This window comes from Idiotropiscis lumnitzeri, chromosome 6, assembly GCF_059441095.1.
Source record: "Idiotropiscis lumnitzeri isolate Australia: NSW breed Sydney's pygmy pipehorse chromosome 6, RoL_Ilum_1.0, whole genome shotgun sequence".
Taxonomy (NCBI): domain Eukaryota; kingdom Metazoa; phylum Chordata; class Actinopteri; order Syngnathiformes; family Syngnathidae; genus Idiotropiscis; species Idiotropiscis lumnitzeri.
This window is the reverse complement of record NC_142396.1, coordinates 17354366-17370593: the sequence shown is the minus strand read 5'-3', so window position 1 is coordinate 17370593 and position 16228 is coordinate 17354366. Positions and strand designations below refer to the sequence as shown.

General features: G+C 41.7%; 1 protein-coding gene across 2 annotated transcripts in view; it reads left to right on the top strand.

Annotated features, from left to right (window-relative positions):
- The window catches only part of itpr2 (inositol 1,4,5-trisphosphate receptor, type 2), a 66226-nt gene that overhangs the window by 12470 nt on the left and 37528 nt on the right, over positions 1 to 16228 (top strand). Inside the window, exons 11-33 of one of the 2 annotated variants that reach the window (XM_088297990.1) lie at positions 1399 to 1550; positions 2908 to 3007; positions 3086 to 3246; positions 3321 to 3462; positions 4000 to 4158; positions 4877 to 5049; positions 5795 to 5914; positions 6126 to 6308; positions 6461 to 6712; positions 6795 to 6942; positions 7895 to 8042; positions 8407 to 8594; positions 8684 to 8810; positions 8900 to 8957; positions 9108 to 9273; positions 9426 to 9593; positions 10363 to 10449; positions 10534 to 10659; positions 10798 to 10869; positions 11079 to 11279; positions 13425 to 13676; positions 15859 to 15984; positions 16062 to 16190. In XM_088297990.1, the coding sequence (XP_088154116.1) occupies positions 1399 to 1550; positions 2908 to 3007; positions 3086 to 3246; positions 3321 to 3462; positions 4000 to 4158; positions 4877 to 5049; positions 5795 to 5914; positions 6126 to 6308; positions 6461 to 6712; positions 6795 to 6942; positions 7895 to 8042; positions 8407 to 8594; positions 8684 to 8810; positions 8900 to 8957; positions 9108 to 9273; positions 9426 to 9593; positions 10363 to 10449; positions 10534 to 10659; positions 10798 to 10869; positions 11079 to 11279; positions 13425 to 13676; positions 15859 to 15984; positions 16062 to 16190 (3438 nt within the window). Of the gene's footprint in view, positions 1 to 1398; positions 1551 to 2907; positions 3008 to 3085; positions 3247 to 3320; positions 3463 to 3999; positions 4159 to 4876; positions 5050 to 5794; positions 5915 to 6125; positions 6309 to 6460; positions 6713 to 6794; positions 6943 to 7894; positions 8043 to 8406; positions 8595 to 8683; positions 8811 to 8899; positions 8958 to 9107; positions 9274 to 9425; positions 9594 to 10362; positions 10450 to 10533; positions 10660 to 10746; positions 10870 to 11078; positions 11280 to 13424; positions 13677 to 15858; positions 15985 to 16061; positions 16191 to 16228 lie in introns of both variants that reach the window. The other variant, XM_088297989.1, reaches the window with a different exon arrangement.

Here is a 16228-nt window from a genome sequence, read left to right as displayed (position 1 = left end):
GAACGCTCTCCAGCACACCCTCCAAAGACTCCAAAAAGGGTGGGTACTCTGAACTGCTGTTTGGTTACCCTCTCGTCTATCGGGGTGAACCCCAGTGTACAGGCGCCAAGCCGGGGGGCAATAAGTATGCCCACACCTGATCGGCGTCTCTCACCTTGGGCAACTCCAGAGTGGAAGACTGTCCAACCCCTCTCAATAGGACTGGTACCAGAGCCTAAGCTGTGTGTGGAGGTGAGCCCGACTATATCTAGTCGGAATCTCCCTGCCTCGCACACCCGCTCAGGCTCCTTCCCCGCCAGAGAGGTGACATTCCATGTCCCAAGAGCTAGTTTCTGTAGCCGGGGATCAGAGCGCCAAGGTCCCTGCCTCTTGCCGCTGCCCGAATTGCATTGCACCGAACCCCTTTGGCCCCTCCCACAGGTGGTGAGCCCATGTGAGGGGGGACCCACGTTGCCTCTTCGGGCTGAGCCCGGCCGAGCCCCAGGAGTTTTTTATGTCAAGGGTAATGTAGGTTGAATCGGTTGAATCGATCGTCCTCGCTCCCTCCCACGGCACGGGTCCACGTCCAAGGGAAGGTCCTCCCCAGTTTAGTCATCGTCTGGATAGTTGATTCCCGTCTGGTCCCCAAGACTGGCACGCCAAGGCTGGCCTTCTCCGGCGGGCAGTCTCTCCGTCTCTCTTCCCGCTGGCATTCCTCTGTAATCTGGTCGGTGTGCATGTGTGCGTGTGTATGTGCATGTGTATATGCAGTTGTATGTTTGTGCGTGTGTATGTGTAAGCGTGTATGTGCGCGTTCTCCGATCTCCAATTGTTATGTCTTTCGGAATGTGTTTTTTGCGATGGCGTCTGTGTGAGTCCTCGAGTGCCCAATTTGGTATGTTTGCATCTCTACAGCCAATGTGGAGAATGTGCTTCGTCGTATTTGTCCATGAAGTGCTGTGAATGTGAGGGCAGCTCATGGGAATGCTATGTGCGCAAATCTATTCTCACTACTGAGAATTTCAATAAAGTTCACACATTTAAACTAAGTACTATAAATTTCGCATATGAGAATAATATAATAAATCAGTAAACATCAGGCCTACAATCCCAGTCATTCTTGTGACCCGTGCTTCTAGTTTCATTTGATAAATGCTTCTTGTTTCATCAATGTTTAAAATATTCAGTAAATATGAACCTGCTAACTTTAATAATCGACATTCTGTCCCGTATGTGTTTAAAATAATGCCAGTAATCGTAATACAATCCTTCACTACGTATACTTTTCTATTATTTTTGAGGGGAAAATGAAATCAGTTGACCAAAATTTAATCATCTACCATTGATCTACATGGTCATGCCCGCATTGCCTTCCAGTACATGTACAACAATATCTGTGTCCTCTGGTTGTTGCTACAGAATGAGACGGACTCTGTATATTCCAAGAGAAAACATCAAGCAGCAGACAAGATTGCTTTCACTCTGGTTTCTGTTAAACATGGCAATGACATAGCCTCCCTCTTTGAGCTGGATGCCACCACGCTGCAGCGGGCTGACTGTCTGGTGCCCAGGTCAGTATCTTACAAGGGATTTCCGCTTAAGTCGTATTCAAGATTCTTATTAATGAAATGATTGCTGTTGCCTTGTTCAAATAAGAATAATTAAGAAATCGTACTATGGATAGACACTGTCAACGGCAAAAGTGCTGCTAGAGTAAAGGGTCCAGCAGCAAATAATACTTGTCCTTTCTGATAGTCAAGCTACTGTCAAGGTGATGAAATGCAATATGGTCACAGGGGACACTGTTTTGCGTTGCGTTGAAAATCCTAATGAACTGGGTAAGGCAGGTAAAATTAAAACTTTCATCAGGCAGTCCAGGGCAATGAGGAGGCTGATAAACTTGCAAAACAGGTTTCTGAGCTCCTCGCCGATGGCCCAGAAGTCTTCATTCCGATCCTGTATGCTAGCTGTGTCTGCTTTGCAGGACTGGAACACAAAATGCTGGCTGCCAGCATGGGAAAAGCCTACTGACTGCAAAAGAACAAAAGAAAACATTGGATGGCTGTGCAACCGCATCCTGAGTTTGAGTTGAAATCATTGAAATCTCCAGAAACAAAACAATAGGCCGGGTTACGCCCGCCCAAAATATGGCATGGGAAACGAAACGCCTAAACACCATGTGGGAAGGTTTACAGCCTACCGGGATTTTCAGAACTAAAACCTGGGAATCGTATTTCTCACAATCAAGTCAGTTGTTGAGAAAATGAATATTAAAACTCTGGCCACGTACCTGACGCAAGCTGGAAGGGTTTCTGAGTACAACCACAGATAATACTAATGCAGTGTCGTCGCCATGTACCTGATTGATTCAGCCCATGAACTGGATAGTTGAACAGCCGGGCACCACTGACTTCAGAATTGTAATAATATTGGATAGACTATATAAGAAGAAAAGATTTTGTTGTCTCAGTCAGTCGTCTCTTTTGGAATTAACATGAAAAGACAAATTATTATCACTTTTATAGAGTTTTACAACCTACCCTAAAATGTGGGCTACACACTCACGACATGAATACTAAAAGACTGAACATTGCTTTTGACTGTTATCCTTTTGGGCTTGAGATGGAAATGTCTTCCATAAACTTGCCATGACAAGTTGAAATTATGGCGTTGGACCATTTTAGGGATGTAAGGGAATACTGTAAATTATTTAACATTAATATATACGATCCAATAAGAGCATTGTGTTTTAAAATGTGTAACATTAGTATTTTTTATTTGTGTGCTTTTGTCACTTGAATAAATGTAAATGGTAGAAATTATATAGCATATAGCTTCCACTGTTTTTGTTCTAAAAATGGTTATGCTAATAAAAATAATAATAATAATAATTATTATTAATTATTATTATTGTTGGATGTTTGTCAGAAACTCTTATGTGAGGCTGAGGCACCTGTGCACCAACACATGGGTGACCAGCACCAACGTGCCCATTGATGCAGAAGAGGAGCGTCCAGTCATGCTCAAGGTTTGCATAGCTATGCTCACACAACCAGTTACTGTGAATCGAACTCAAATAAATTACGTAGGCTTCACCTCTGGATAGATTGGCACCTGTTCCACTAAGGAGGATAAGGAAGCTTTTGCTATTGTATCCGTTCCACTATCGGAAGTGAGAGACTTGGATTATGCCAACGATGCCAGCAAAGTCCTCGAGGCCACAGTGAGGAAGCTTCAATTTGGAAACATTGCTCAGAATGAGAGGAGGTAAAATCAAGTCGGGTGACATATTTGTGTTTTCTGAATTCAAGATTGCATGTACCTGAATATTGTTTTTGCAGGTTTGTGACTAAGCTGCTGGAAGACCTGGTTTTCTTTGTATGTGTGGTTCCAAACAATGGCCAAGAGGTTCTGTCCGTGGTCACGTCTACACCCAACCGAGAGAGGCAGAAACTGATGAGAGAACAAAACATCCTCGCACAGGTCGGCATATATTTCTCAACGGTTTCCCTCAAACACGCACACGCACACGCACGCAGACACATGCAAATACCATTTAATATGTTAAGTGTAATGTGGTACTCAAAGTTGTAGCACTGATATATTTTTTAATGATGATTTAGATTATCTGGTTAAAGTGAATTAATTCCAATTTCTCCAGAGGGCAGTTTAACAACAAATAGAAGAAATTAATGTCCTCCAGATCCAAAACTTTATTTTTTTCCCCCCCATCTTAACAGTAAGGTATGAATATGGGATTGTTGACAGGTACAGGTATATCTGTATATATAAAGGTGATCAGCTGGTAAAGTATTTTAAACATTCTGTTTCTTTCTTTATACAGTTTTAACAATTCATGCAATGTAGGTTGATTTGTCCGTGCAAAAGGACAAGCAGTGTAATTAATATTGAAACAGTTTTTGATTGGAGACACTACGGCTAGATCGTGCACATTTAATATAATTAAGTTCTAAATGTCTCAAGATGTTAAGTTGAGCCATTCAGGTGTTTGTTCCACAGATCTTTGGTATCCTCAAGGCTCCATTCACAGACCAAGGTGATGGCCCCATGTTGAAGTTGGAGGATTTGGGAGACCAGCGCTATTCCCACTTTAAGTATATGCTGAGACTCTGCTACAGAGTGCTGCGACACTCCCAGCAGGACTATCGCAAAAACCAGGCACGTCTTTGGAGTTCTTACTGAGTTCAGGCACACATGCATTCAAGGTTGTCTAAGGATACTTGGAGAGTTTCTAAAAGTTTTGTCAGACTGTCTACTGTCGGGGAAAAAAAGGCTTCAGTGGGATCATAGGTTGCTGTACACACGACACCAATTACATACCTGATATCTCACAATCAGTCTTAATTGACTGCACTTTGAGAAGTGACATTAATCATTTTGTTCAATGACGACAGTGACGCCCAGTCATTTTCAAATGAGGTGAAATAATGACATTTTAATAACCTGAATAAAGGGTATTACATCAAATATTGCCATGTCGCTCAGATACAAATGAGGCTGAATTTGTAACGCATTTACGTATTTAATGTCTGAAATAGTCATTAATGGAGTTATTTGCCAAATAAGTTGACATTGCATTGTCACAATTGATACATGGAATTAACTTTTTGTTTTAATGTATTTCTGTACAAGTCAGTGGGAAATTATTTTGGACATTTTCTAAGTTTGGTCACGTGTGCATCTAAGGGGAAGTCAGCTCACATCGGCTAACTAGTGACCTTTTTAACGCATTGTTTTTTAAAGGATAGAATAAATGAGTTTTTCCCTCATAATTATATAAAATAAACAAACACCAGTTAATTAACTAACTTTCATTTAACACCCATTATGTATTCATTCAATAATATGTCATCTATTTTCTATTGTATTCGTGAAGGAGTATATAGCAAAAAAGTTCTCAATCATGCAGTCTCAAATTGGGTATGAGATTCTGGCTGAAGATACCATCACTGCTCTGCTGCACAACAACCGCAAGCTGTTGGAAAAGCACATCACAGCTAGAGAGATCGAGACATTTGTCAGCCTTCTAAGACGGAATAGAGAACCCAGGTAATACATTGTCACCTCTCACACCTCACCAGATAACAAAGTAAAAACTGGCGTGTCGCCGTGCAAAAAAGAATTAAAAACGTTGCTTCTCACTTTGCTGTTTACTTTCCATTCTATATTATTGCCAATTTAGTGTCAACTGAAAGGGACACTTGCTTGATATTAAGATTGGCACTTATATAATAAGCATTGGAGCCTATCCCGACTGTTTTCAGGCACTAGGTGGGGCACACCCTGGACTGGTTGCCAGCCAACCGCAGGGCCAGGACTAAAAGTCACCCTCCTAAAATATTCTGTACCAATTTAAGGATTTTTTTTAAATTTACGATGAATTGGCCTGCCCCCTTTTGGAGCTTGGCTTATTTTTTTTCCATTTCATCTGTCTACATCACAGCAGGAAGGCAAGCGTTGTCGTATTGCTTGTATTTCATGTGTATATTCTGGTCGTCTATTATTATTAGTATTATTTTATTTTTTTTGCACAACTTTCGCAGTAAGACGTACAAAAGATAAAGGAAAAGCAATTCCTGATAAGGTTTAGCTGTAATTTTGGGTAATATGCTTAGGATTTGCCACGCTAGAGGTTTGTATGCTGTTTTTTCTGCATTTTTTTTCCCCAGAAAATGTAATTGGTGAATATCTCAATTATATAGGCCCAAGAGCAAGGATTTCCACTGTACAGTTTTTTTTTCTTTCTTTTTTATCCCAAGTTTATTGTTAAACTGTGTGTGCTTGGTTCTTCCAGATTCTTGGATTATCTCTCGGATCTCTGTGTGTCCAATAAAACCGCCATTCCTGTCACACAGGAGCTTATTTGCAAATTCTTGCTCAACCCTGCCAATGCAGATATCCTTATCCAGACAAAGTGAGTTACACCATGCGGTATTTATATGACTTAAATCCTCTTTGTAAGTAACATATTCCCTTTGTGTCTATTTGTCTGCATAAATGTTAATTTGCAAAAGGAACTTTTTCACCACCATTTCTCCTTTTCAACCAACATCTGCCACGAATAAAGCCGCTTAATGTCAGAGTATTTTTGTAACAACTACTTTTTGTCATACTCTCATATCCAGACTAATCCCTAATACTGAGACCCCCCTTGAGTCCTCTTTGACGCAGGAGGATGGGGAAGAGGAGGAAGTTTGGCTCTATTGGATCGACAGCCACAAGGAGCCTCATGGCAAATCCATCCGCCATCTGGCTCAGGATGCTAAAGGCAACCATAAGATGGATGTAGATATGATCACTTACTACAGGTGGCCGTATTGCTGTTATTTCCCTAATGTGCTAATACCTTTTTTGCCCTGTGGCGAAATGATTTAAAATAAATAAATAAAAAGCTCACAAGAGACATTTTACTGCAGAATACCAGCCTTTTTCCAATTGCTTCTTTATCTCCTGTTGTCAGGTATCAGCTGAACCTGTTTGCTAAAATGTGCCTGGACCGTCAGTATCTTGCCATCAATCAGATCTCCTCTCAGCTTCCTGTGGATCTCATTTTGCGCTGCATGTTTGATGACTGCCTGCCCTACAACCTGCGAGCCTCTTTCTGTCGCCTCATGCTACATATGCACGTGGATCGTGATCCACAAGAAGCTGTGGTTCCTGTGCGCTATGCACGCCTCTGGACTGAGATCCCATCCAAGATCACCATTCATGAGTGAGCATCAGGCAGCAGGTGATTTGATGGCGGAAACATACATCGCGACTCCTTACGTGCATATTATTGTGTTTCTCTGCAGGTTTGAATACGAGTCGGCAGATTCCTCGAGAGAGGAGATGAAGAGGAAGTTTGCTCCCACCATGGATTTTGTTGAAGAATACCTCAAAGATGTGGTCAGCCAACCTTTTCCATTTGGGGAAAAAGACAAGAATGAACTGACTCTTGAGGTAATAAGCCTGATAAGTTGCAAATCAGATCCTATTCAGTAAATTTGTACAATAGTACTGTACTCGCACATTGTGTTCACATCTCAGAGGAGTATCAGCACTTAAACAATTTGCTGGTCAAAAAAGATTCAAAATTCACCCAAAACCTATGTATAAAGTCTTTTTTAAAGGCTGGGTATGCATTTTCAAACTTCTAGCAAGATTTGAATGTAGTCTCTCTTCACTCCCCGTCATCGCGCGCTCGCAACTCTACCCAATATGAACCGCAGAAACGCCCCGACTCATCCACGCGGATCCATGGCAGCTTCATTGCCATCATAAATTATTCATAATGGATTATTGCTAAATACGCCATGTTACCGGTTTTATGTTACATGCTTAATTGATTGTACATTCTAAAAAAATATAAGAGCTGATCAATTTAACTGCTCAACCAGAGAGAACAGTGACGAACAGTGCGATTAATTGCAGCCTTATGCAGCTCTCCATATGCAGCTGTTAGCTTCTGGGAAAACGCTGTTATATCTGTTTCCCCTTGATTTGAGGTAGGGTGGTGTCCAATTCCTTTTTTTGGACTTTTGTTGCGGAGTTAAATAATATGGCCAATACACTCTAATATTCTTCTTTGCAACAGTATGTGTGTGTCCCCAGAAGGCTCTGTGAGTGGCAGTGCACATGAGTAATTGATACATCTCTCTGTCACGTCTTCTGCTTCTACAGACACTTGACTGGCTAATTTTGTTGTGCTGTAACAACATTTAAAATAGTTACAAATTCGAGACAACAGATACTCTTTTGTCAGGTCATCATATTTGACAAAAAGAGTTTTGTTTTGTTTTTAAACTGCATACTCCACCTTTAGCAGTTCAGTGTGTTTAGACTTAAATTGATTACTCCGGTAATTTCCTACTGTGCATTTTTGAAAGTTTAATTTGACCTTTCTCTCCTCTAGGTGGTGAATCTTGCACGGAACCTGGTTTACTTTGGATTCTACAGCTTTAGCGAGCTCCTGCGACTCACCCGCACTCTACTGGCCATACTGGACATTGTCCAACACCCGCTCACTTTCATGAACAAGCTCTCCAAAAGTCCAGAGGCTGGTGAGTGTTGTGTTTAAGTCGTCAGCGTGGGTTCAGTTCCCACTCTGCGATGGTGTGAGTGTGAATGCTCGTCTTTCTCTGTATGCGCCCTGCGACTCACTAGCGACCAGTTCAGGGTGCAATCCATATTTTGCATAAATGCTGCTGGGATAACCATAACCTCCCCGCCACCCTGAACAGGATGAGAGCTATAGAACATGGATTGATGGATAACACATGAAATCATTTTTAAAGAAATAAATTTATTGATTTATTTTAAGATTGAGACCCAAGGTAATTTTCGTGTGTACAACGTGTGTCTTGGCTGATCCATGCTTACTATGTAAACAAATGCAAGACAGATGTCCAAATGTGTCTCCTACAGGGAACAATGTTCTGCGTACAATCCACGGTGTCGGCGAAATGATGACTCAGATGGTGATGAGTCGAGGTGTGCCACAAGGCTTGCCTGACACGTCTCCTTCACTGCGCTACGGCAAAGGACACGTGCTTCTAGACAATGAGGACGTCATGGTGATGGACACGAAGCTAAAGATCATAGAGATCCTGCAAGTATGTGTTCTCATCTCAACGGGTGTAGTTATCCGGTTCAAACTCATCTGGTTTGATATTTTGGTGGTGTTCTCACTTCTCTTTTGTAGTTCATCCTGAGTGTGAGGCTGGATTATAGGATCACATATTTGTTGTCCATCTATAAGAAAGAATTTGGAGAGAAGAGCATATCAGAGAGTGTTGCTTCCCAAACTGACATGCTACTGATGTTGTCACGTAAGATATCTTTTAAGACTTGTGTTTAGTTATTAGACTTCACTTCTGTAGTCTAAAAAGCTCTGCTGTACACTTTGGGTTCCGTCCAGCTCCTGAGCCAGACATTGATGAGATTGCAACCAAAGCAGAGAGCATGTTTGCTGGGAGGTAGGTCAAATGTGCACTGACTCTCTGTTATAAACCATGCTCACGCTTTCATTAAAACCCGAATGCTTTTTGTGCATAATGCTCATCACTATCCACAAGTAAACGTGACTATTCAAAAGGTGTGAGAATTAAAGTTCTCGTTTATCTCAGCTCTGAGTTAAGCGCAGTGGAGCTGGATGATGAAGGTGGCCGAACGTTTCTGAGGGTTTTGATCCACCTCATGATGCAAGACTATCCTCCATTGGTGTCTGGGTCACTGCAGCTCATCTTCAAACACTTTAGTCAGCGAGCTGAAGTGCTGCAGGCCTTCAAACAGGTACACAACAATCCGTCTTTCTGGGTTGTCAAGGATTGACATGATTAATTAGGCATAATGGTATTTTAAAGGATTTAAATGGTTATTGGGAACTTAAAGTAATATTTCTGTTTGTGCTTTATTTATTTCCTGTGTCTTTGCCTATTGTCCAGGTCCAGCTCTTAGTTTCAGAGCAAGATGTGGAGAACTACAAGCAGATCAAGGCTGATCTGGACCAACTGCGTCTAACTGTGGAGAAATCGGAACTGTGGGTGGAGAAGAACGGAGTCTACAATAGTGAAGATCTTGCCGTCAGACAGGGCAAAGAACAAAACATAGAGGTAAATAAAAGGGTATCAACAACAAAGTTGTAATGTTCATATTGGAATGACAGTAGCGTTTCCCAACCTTTAATGATATAAGGCATATATTTTACAAAAGAAAGACTCTCACGGGCCCCACCAAACATAACGGTCATAAAACGTGTTAATTGCCATCGAGAGAAAGAACATTTGGCTCTGCCCGTCACTGTTCGTCGATGAGATTGATAGATGAACATGGATGGACCTATTAGGTGAAACAATAATAGTGGATAATTTCCCAGAGCACACCTAATGTCTCCAGACACAGTGGTTGGGAATCACTCGGCATTAGAAAAAAACGGTTTGGATTTTCTGAACTCCGGCAGAGGTCTGCAATATTTTTTTCTGCCAATAGAAACATGTTGATATTAATGCATAATGCCCTTACAACCTGATATTTCTTGTGATGTCATTCTGTTAATAAAACTGTCACTGCTTTAGCATATACTTAGCAATACAGTTCAGAGACCGTATGGAATGAATTGAAACTAAAATAAATACGCTGTCAATAAGATATAAAGGGGTGGCGCGTGTTCATTTTGGCTCAGACATATATATTCCTGAAAAATCTTCCAAATCAAAATATTTCTGACAAACTGTCCAGAATGTTCCCAAGACGTGATGATAGACTTGGAATCTATGATTAAAGTATGTAATTAAAATTGCCTGTAATTCCTGATTTTTTTTTTTTTTTTTTTAATTATTTAATTAATTAATTTATTTTTATTTTTTGTGTGTGTCTTGCCAGGAGACTGGGCTGAGCATAGTCCATGATGGGAACCATAAACCTCAAATAGACAGCAACAAGGAAAACAACTACAACATTGTCAAAGAGGCAGGTTCCCCTGTCTCTTCACATAACGCTCATCGGATGTCAAGTGTTCTGTCTGGTAGTTGTCAATATTTGTGTCTCATGTAGATCTTGCTACGGCTCAGTAAACTGTGTTACCATGGTAAAAAGATCCGTACACAGCAGCAGAGGCTTCTGAAGAACATGGGGGCTCATACTGTTGTATTGGACCTGCTTCAGATCCCTTTTGAAAAAGTGAGCAATAACTTCAAATGCCGAGGGATTATCTTGTGTCAAACTGCCAGACTGTATCTTCCATCTCCTTTAATTGTTCTTTCCCAGAGTGATGATAAGATGAATGAGATCATGACCCTGGCACATGCTTTTCTGCAGAACTTCTGCAGAGGGAACCATCAGAACCAGTTTCTGCTACATAAACACCTCAATCTTTTCCTCACTCCAGGGGTGGGTAACATTGTGACTGACTACAATCATATTTGGGAAATCACTAGAATAAACCTGAAAAAGACATAATCCTCAAAACATGATAAGACACTTGTGGTATTGGTGCACCCCTACTATTACAGTCCTGTAATATATTTGTGAAATATCTAACGTGAAGTTTTCTCTCATTTCTTTAGAAGACTGAAATACGACTCTTTGTTTCTCAACAGTTACTAGAAGCTGAAACAATGCGTCACATCTTTATGAATTACTACCAGCTGTGCAATGAAATTAGCGACCGCGTTGTGCATCACTTTGTCCACTGCATTGAAACGCATGGGCGTCATGTTCTGTACTTAAAGTTCCTGCAAACCATTGTGAAAGCAGAAGGAAAGTATGTGAAGAAATGCCAGGACAAAGTTATGACTGAGGTGAGGGATGTTTATGAATCTCTATTGATACTCTACTATTTTTAGCAATGTGACGATTCCCCTCTAAAAAATTACATGGTCTAAAACAAGGGGTTCTCAACTTTTCTTCAATGTACCCCTTGTGAAATATTTCTATATTAAATAGATGCATTGGAAAGGAATATAAAAAATATTTGAAAATAAAAAGACATGCGTAAATTCAATCAAGTAATAATAACTATCAACAAAGTGTTCTCCTTCGGGATTACAGATCTGTTCTCTTTAATAAATCATTTACTTAATTTTAAGCAAAAGCAGAAATTGCAAAAATAAAATAATCTTACCAACATTACCAACTGTCAATGCATTGTGGCACTGAGCTGAGTCTTTTTGCATTTAGTGAGAAATTTGGGCTTGTTCATTGAGGATCTTTGTAATTCTTGTTGGCAGAGAAGCAATTGCTGACAGCAAGCTCTTTTTTCATTGATACAATTTTTAACAAATATTTTAAAATCTTACGTATCCACTGAAGAGCATTCACATTCCCCCACTGTTATGCGTATCCCCATTTGAGAATCACTGGTCAAGACGGCAATATTGATCAACACAATTGTTTAGATATTCTTTCTTGTTGTCATGATTTTCTGGTGACTTGCTTACGTTTTTTTTTAAACACATTTACAGTTAAAACTTGGAATTGGCTAAAATAATTAGATATGTAAATATCTGTTTGGGGGCTGCCCGCTTTGTTTGTCCCAATGACCCTAAGGACTAAGTTGCCTGAGTCTTTATGCTCCTGGCCATTTCATCCTTCGCACCCTTGGTAAAGACGTCCTGCTTGAGGGACCAGAAAAGGTACGTGGGGCCTAGCAGGCTCGGCTGTGGGAGGAGCCATGGGAGTTGGGTGCAGTGTGAGCTGAGCGCCGGCCAAAGGCAGCGACCTTTTGTGGGCCGATCCCCGGCTGCAGAAGCTAGCTCTTGAGATGTGGAATATCATCTCTGGCGAGGTTGAGAAATTCCCATCCAATTTAGTTGAGCTCACCTTCACAGACAGTCTGCGCTAAGGTACCAGCCCTTTCGAGAGGGGTTGGTCTCTCTTCCACTCTGGAGTTGTCCATGGTCAGAGACAATGAGCAGGTGTGAGCAGACTGCTTGATGGGTACCGGATGACCAAGCGAAAGGTAGCTAGGTGGTCGCTGAGGCAAAAAGTCACGTGTGGGATGAGTTCGGCAAGGCCATGAGAAAGACTTCCGGACGACTTTGTGGAAATTCTGGTCCACCCTCCGGCCTCTCAGGTGGGGGAAGCAGTGGACCATCAACAGTGTATAGTTGGAATGACCTCGACTCGAGACATTGTCAGTCGGTGGAGAGAACACCTTGAAGACCTCCTCAATTCAACTGACACGCCTTCTTGAAAAAGCTGAGTCTGGGATGAGGCGGGCTTTGCTATCTCTGGGGTTTAGGTCACAAAGGTGGTCAAAGGGTCCTCATGGATGAGAGCCGCCTGGAGTTCCTAAAAGCTCTCGATGTTGTGGGGCCATGGTGGTTCAAATGCCTCTGCAACATCGCGTGGGTATCGTATGAGTCTGTCGTCTTGAAGAAGTAACTGAGCCAAAAGGCAAAGCTCTATTTTTACTGGTTGATCTATGTTCCTATCCTCACCTATTGTCACAATTTGTGGGACATGACAGAAAGAACAACATCTTGGATACAAGTCGCCAAAATAATTTTCCGCTGTCTGGGGTCTCCCCCTTAGAGATGGGGTGAAAAGCTTGGCCATCCTGCAAAGGCTCAAAGTCGAGCCTTAGCTCCTCCACATTGAAAGGGCCCAGATGACATCTGATTAGGATGCCTTCTGGACGCCTCCCTGGTGTGGAGTTCAGTCCACGTTCCACCAGGAGGAGGACCCAGGATGCTGGAGACATTACGACTCCAGGTTGGGTTAGAAAGCTGGTTGATGTAGCTAGGGCTAGGGAAGTCTGGGCTTCTCTGCTAAAACTGGTACCCACGCGACCTGACCCTGGTAAAGCAGGAGGAAATAGCTGGATGAATTCAATTAAATTAAATTTCAAACTGAAATGTCCTTAACTTGCTGAGCGGTTGAGCTCCTCAGGCTTGTGATGGGAAAAGAAAGGTAAAAGTGGATCTGTCTTGTTCTTCTTGCAGCTTGTGAATGGGGGTGAGGATGTCCTGGTGTTCTACAATGACCGCTCCTCATTCCCAGTCTTACTACAGATGATGAGCTCTGAGCGTGAGCGCACTGATGAAGACGGAGCTCTGGCTTACCACAACACGCTTGTGGAGCTGCTTGCTGCCTGCACTGAGGGCAAAAACGTCTACACGGAGCTGAAATGTAACTCTCTGCTTCCACTGGATGACATTGTCAAAGTTGTCACAGATGTCAACTGTGTCCCAGAGGTAAAGGCTGCACGGGAACCAAAGGGTTGTTGTCTATCTGCTTTATCCACTGCTGTGGAGATTTATGTGCATGACCGCTGAACACAGACGACATGTTTATTTGGCTGTTCATTTCTTGTGTGCTATCACATGACGTGAAATCTGTTTTATTTGGAATGCCGTTTTTTTTGTCAACCAAGTTTTATGATGCATGCATACACTTAAGCCCCATTTTTTAATGTGTATATATAACCTCACCAAATTGAAGTTATTCATTTTTTTTCAATGCCAGTCTCTTGGGCTCAAAATCATACAAGCCAGGGACAAAACACTAATATCACCACCAACGTATTTGAGTTCCCATGAAATTGCTTCATTCAAGTTGTGTTATTCATTATATCATGAAACATTGCACACTTTCGTGGTTGCTGCCAGACAGCATCGATATACAGTATATATAGCCCAAAAAATACCTGTAGCGATGTGGTGGGGTTGGGCTAAGATTTATTTTATTACTTAATGACTGGAATTTACTGCCTGCAGTACACTCAGCCGCCACTAGAGGCTTATTGTATTTTTTTTCTGTATTAAATATATGCTATACATTACAACTTTATTTATATAGCACATTTCACAACAGCTGGAGCTGTAACAAAGCACTTTCCACATAGTTTATAAATTAGTGGGAAATTAGAACACACATTAAAACGCAAACAATATTTACCAGAAGAACAGCAAAAATAGCGACAGTAATAATGTGTCTTCAAACGAGTTTTAAAAGTGGACAGAGAGGGGGCTTGCCTAACATTTAAAATGCTTAAACAGACAAAAATCTCTGAAATCGGTCAATAATTAAAATGTTATTTATTTTATTTTATTGGAGTGCACACTGGTTCAGTCTGATTAGAAATTCAGTTCATTGCTCAAATTTGCCCCACGGAAATCCAGATTGCACCAAAACGGACTGCCAGTGCGCGCATTAGGTTTTTCAATTGGGGACATGGTGCGGCAGTGTGTCAAATAGCTGAGGTAATAAAAATAAAATAACCATTTCAAGCACAAGCTGCTGATTGGTTAAGAATAATAATAATAATAATAATAATTTGCCCTTTATTAGTCCCACAATGGGGAAATTCGAGATTCGAACCCAGGCCTCCTGGGTAGACTGGGTCCTGAACGCGGCGCCTTGGACCACTCGGCCATCCTGGCAGCCACATGGGCTGCGTTCAAAAATTACTGGGATCAGAGCCTACTCTGCCTCACCGAACACGCAGAGTAGTGTACGATCATTAGAGTGAATTTCCTAACACTCCCCTAGTGGTTAGCACATCTTCTACAGTCGAGAGGTTCTACAAAGGTTCAAATCTAGAGTCAGGCCTTCCAGTGTGAACTTAACTTGCACTCTGGGTTCCTCTATCCATAATTTGTGATAAAACTCTAATCCAGGAGTGTCCAAACATTTTGCAAAGTGGGCCAGATTTGGTGAGGTACAACCCTTCAGCTTCCGGGTGCTTCAATTTTCCATGGTGTTCATTCTTTGTCAACTTGCCATCATTGGTGAGTTTCTTCTGGTAGTGCCTCGTGAAATTGAATTAATTGAAAACAGCCACAGACCAATCAAATCAAGCGAACAACTTAAGCTTTGGTTTTCAGTGAAAAAAATCCAGGAAGCATCGGCATCTCTGTCAAATTACCTTTTCTTTGCTCAAATCTGCATTTTAGAAATGGGGCCACACAAAGATAATACAGCTTTGGGTGCGTTCGGAAATTAACTCTGCCACTTCACATGAATGAGCGTGGTGTGTCCGAAGAGGCAGAACAAACTTCACGCTCTGGAAGCACCCGAGATGTGGCCAGGGTCTGCTGCAAGAAGTAGCTTTTTTGTACTAGCGTGGTCAACAGTGCTGACGGGCCGCACATTATTAATTTTATGCCAGAGGCTGCGGGCTGGTACAAATGTAAGCGTAGGCCGCAATTTGCCTTGGGGCCGGACTTTGGCTGTAGGTGTGCATGTGAGTGTGAATAGTTGTTGATCTATATGTGCCCTGCAAATAAGTAACCAGGAGCCCAGGATGTTACTTTGCCTTTTGCTTAAAGTCTGCTCGACCGGGCTCTTGCTCACGCTTGACCCAAATGAGGACAAGTGCTATATAAAATTTGTAGATGATATTATTTTTTTCATTCCAATCTTTTCCCCTAATAGGTGAAAACTGCATATGTGAACTTTGTCAATCACTGTTATGTGGACACAGAGGTCGAAATGAAGGAGATTTATACCTCCAATCATATCTGGAAGCTGTTCGACAATATCCTGGTTGATATGTCCAGAGTAAGACTCAAATTTCAAGTCACAATTCCCATACAGTATCTTCTACTGGCTAAATAATATTCCCATTGTGCCTCTAGGTGTGTAACACTACCACAGACCGAAACCACGCCGATTTGGCCCTTGAGAAGTATGTGACGGAGACAGTGATGGCCATTATCACAGGTTTTTTTAGTTCACCGTTTTCTGTGAACCACTCCAACCTTCAGGTATACTTACACATGAAGCAAACCGATACAATATTCAT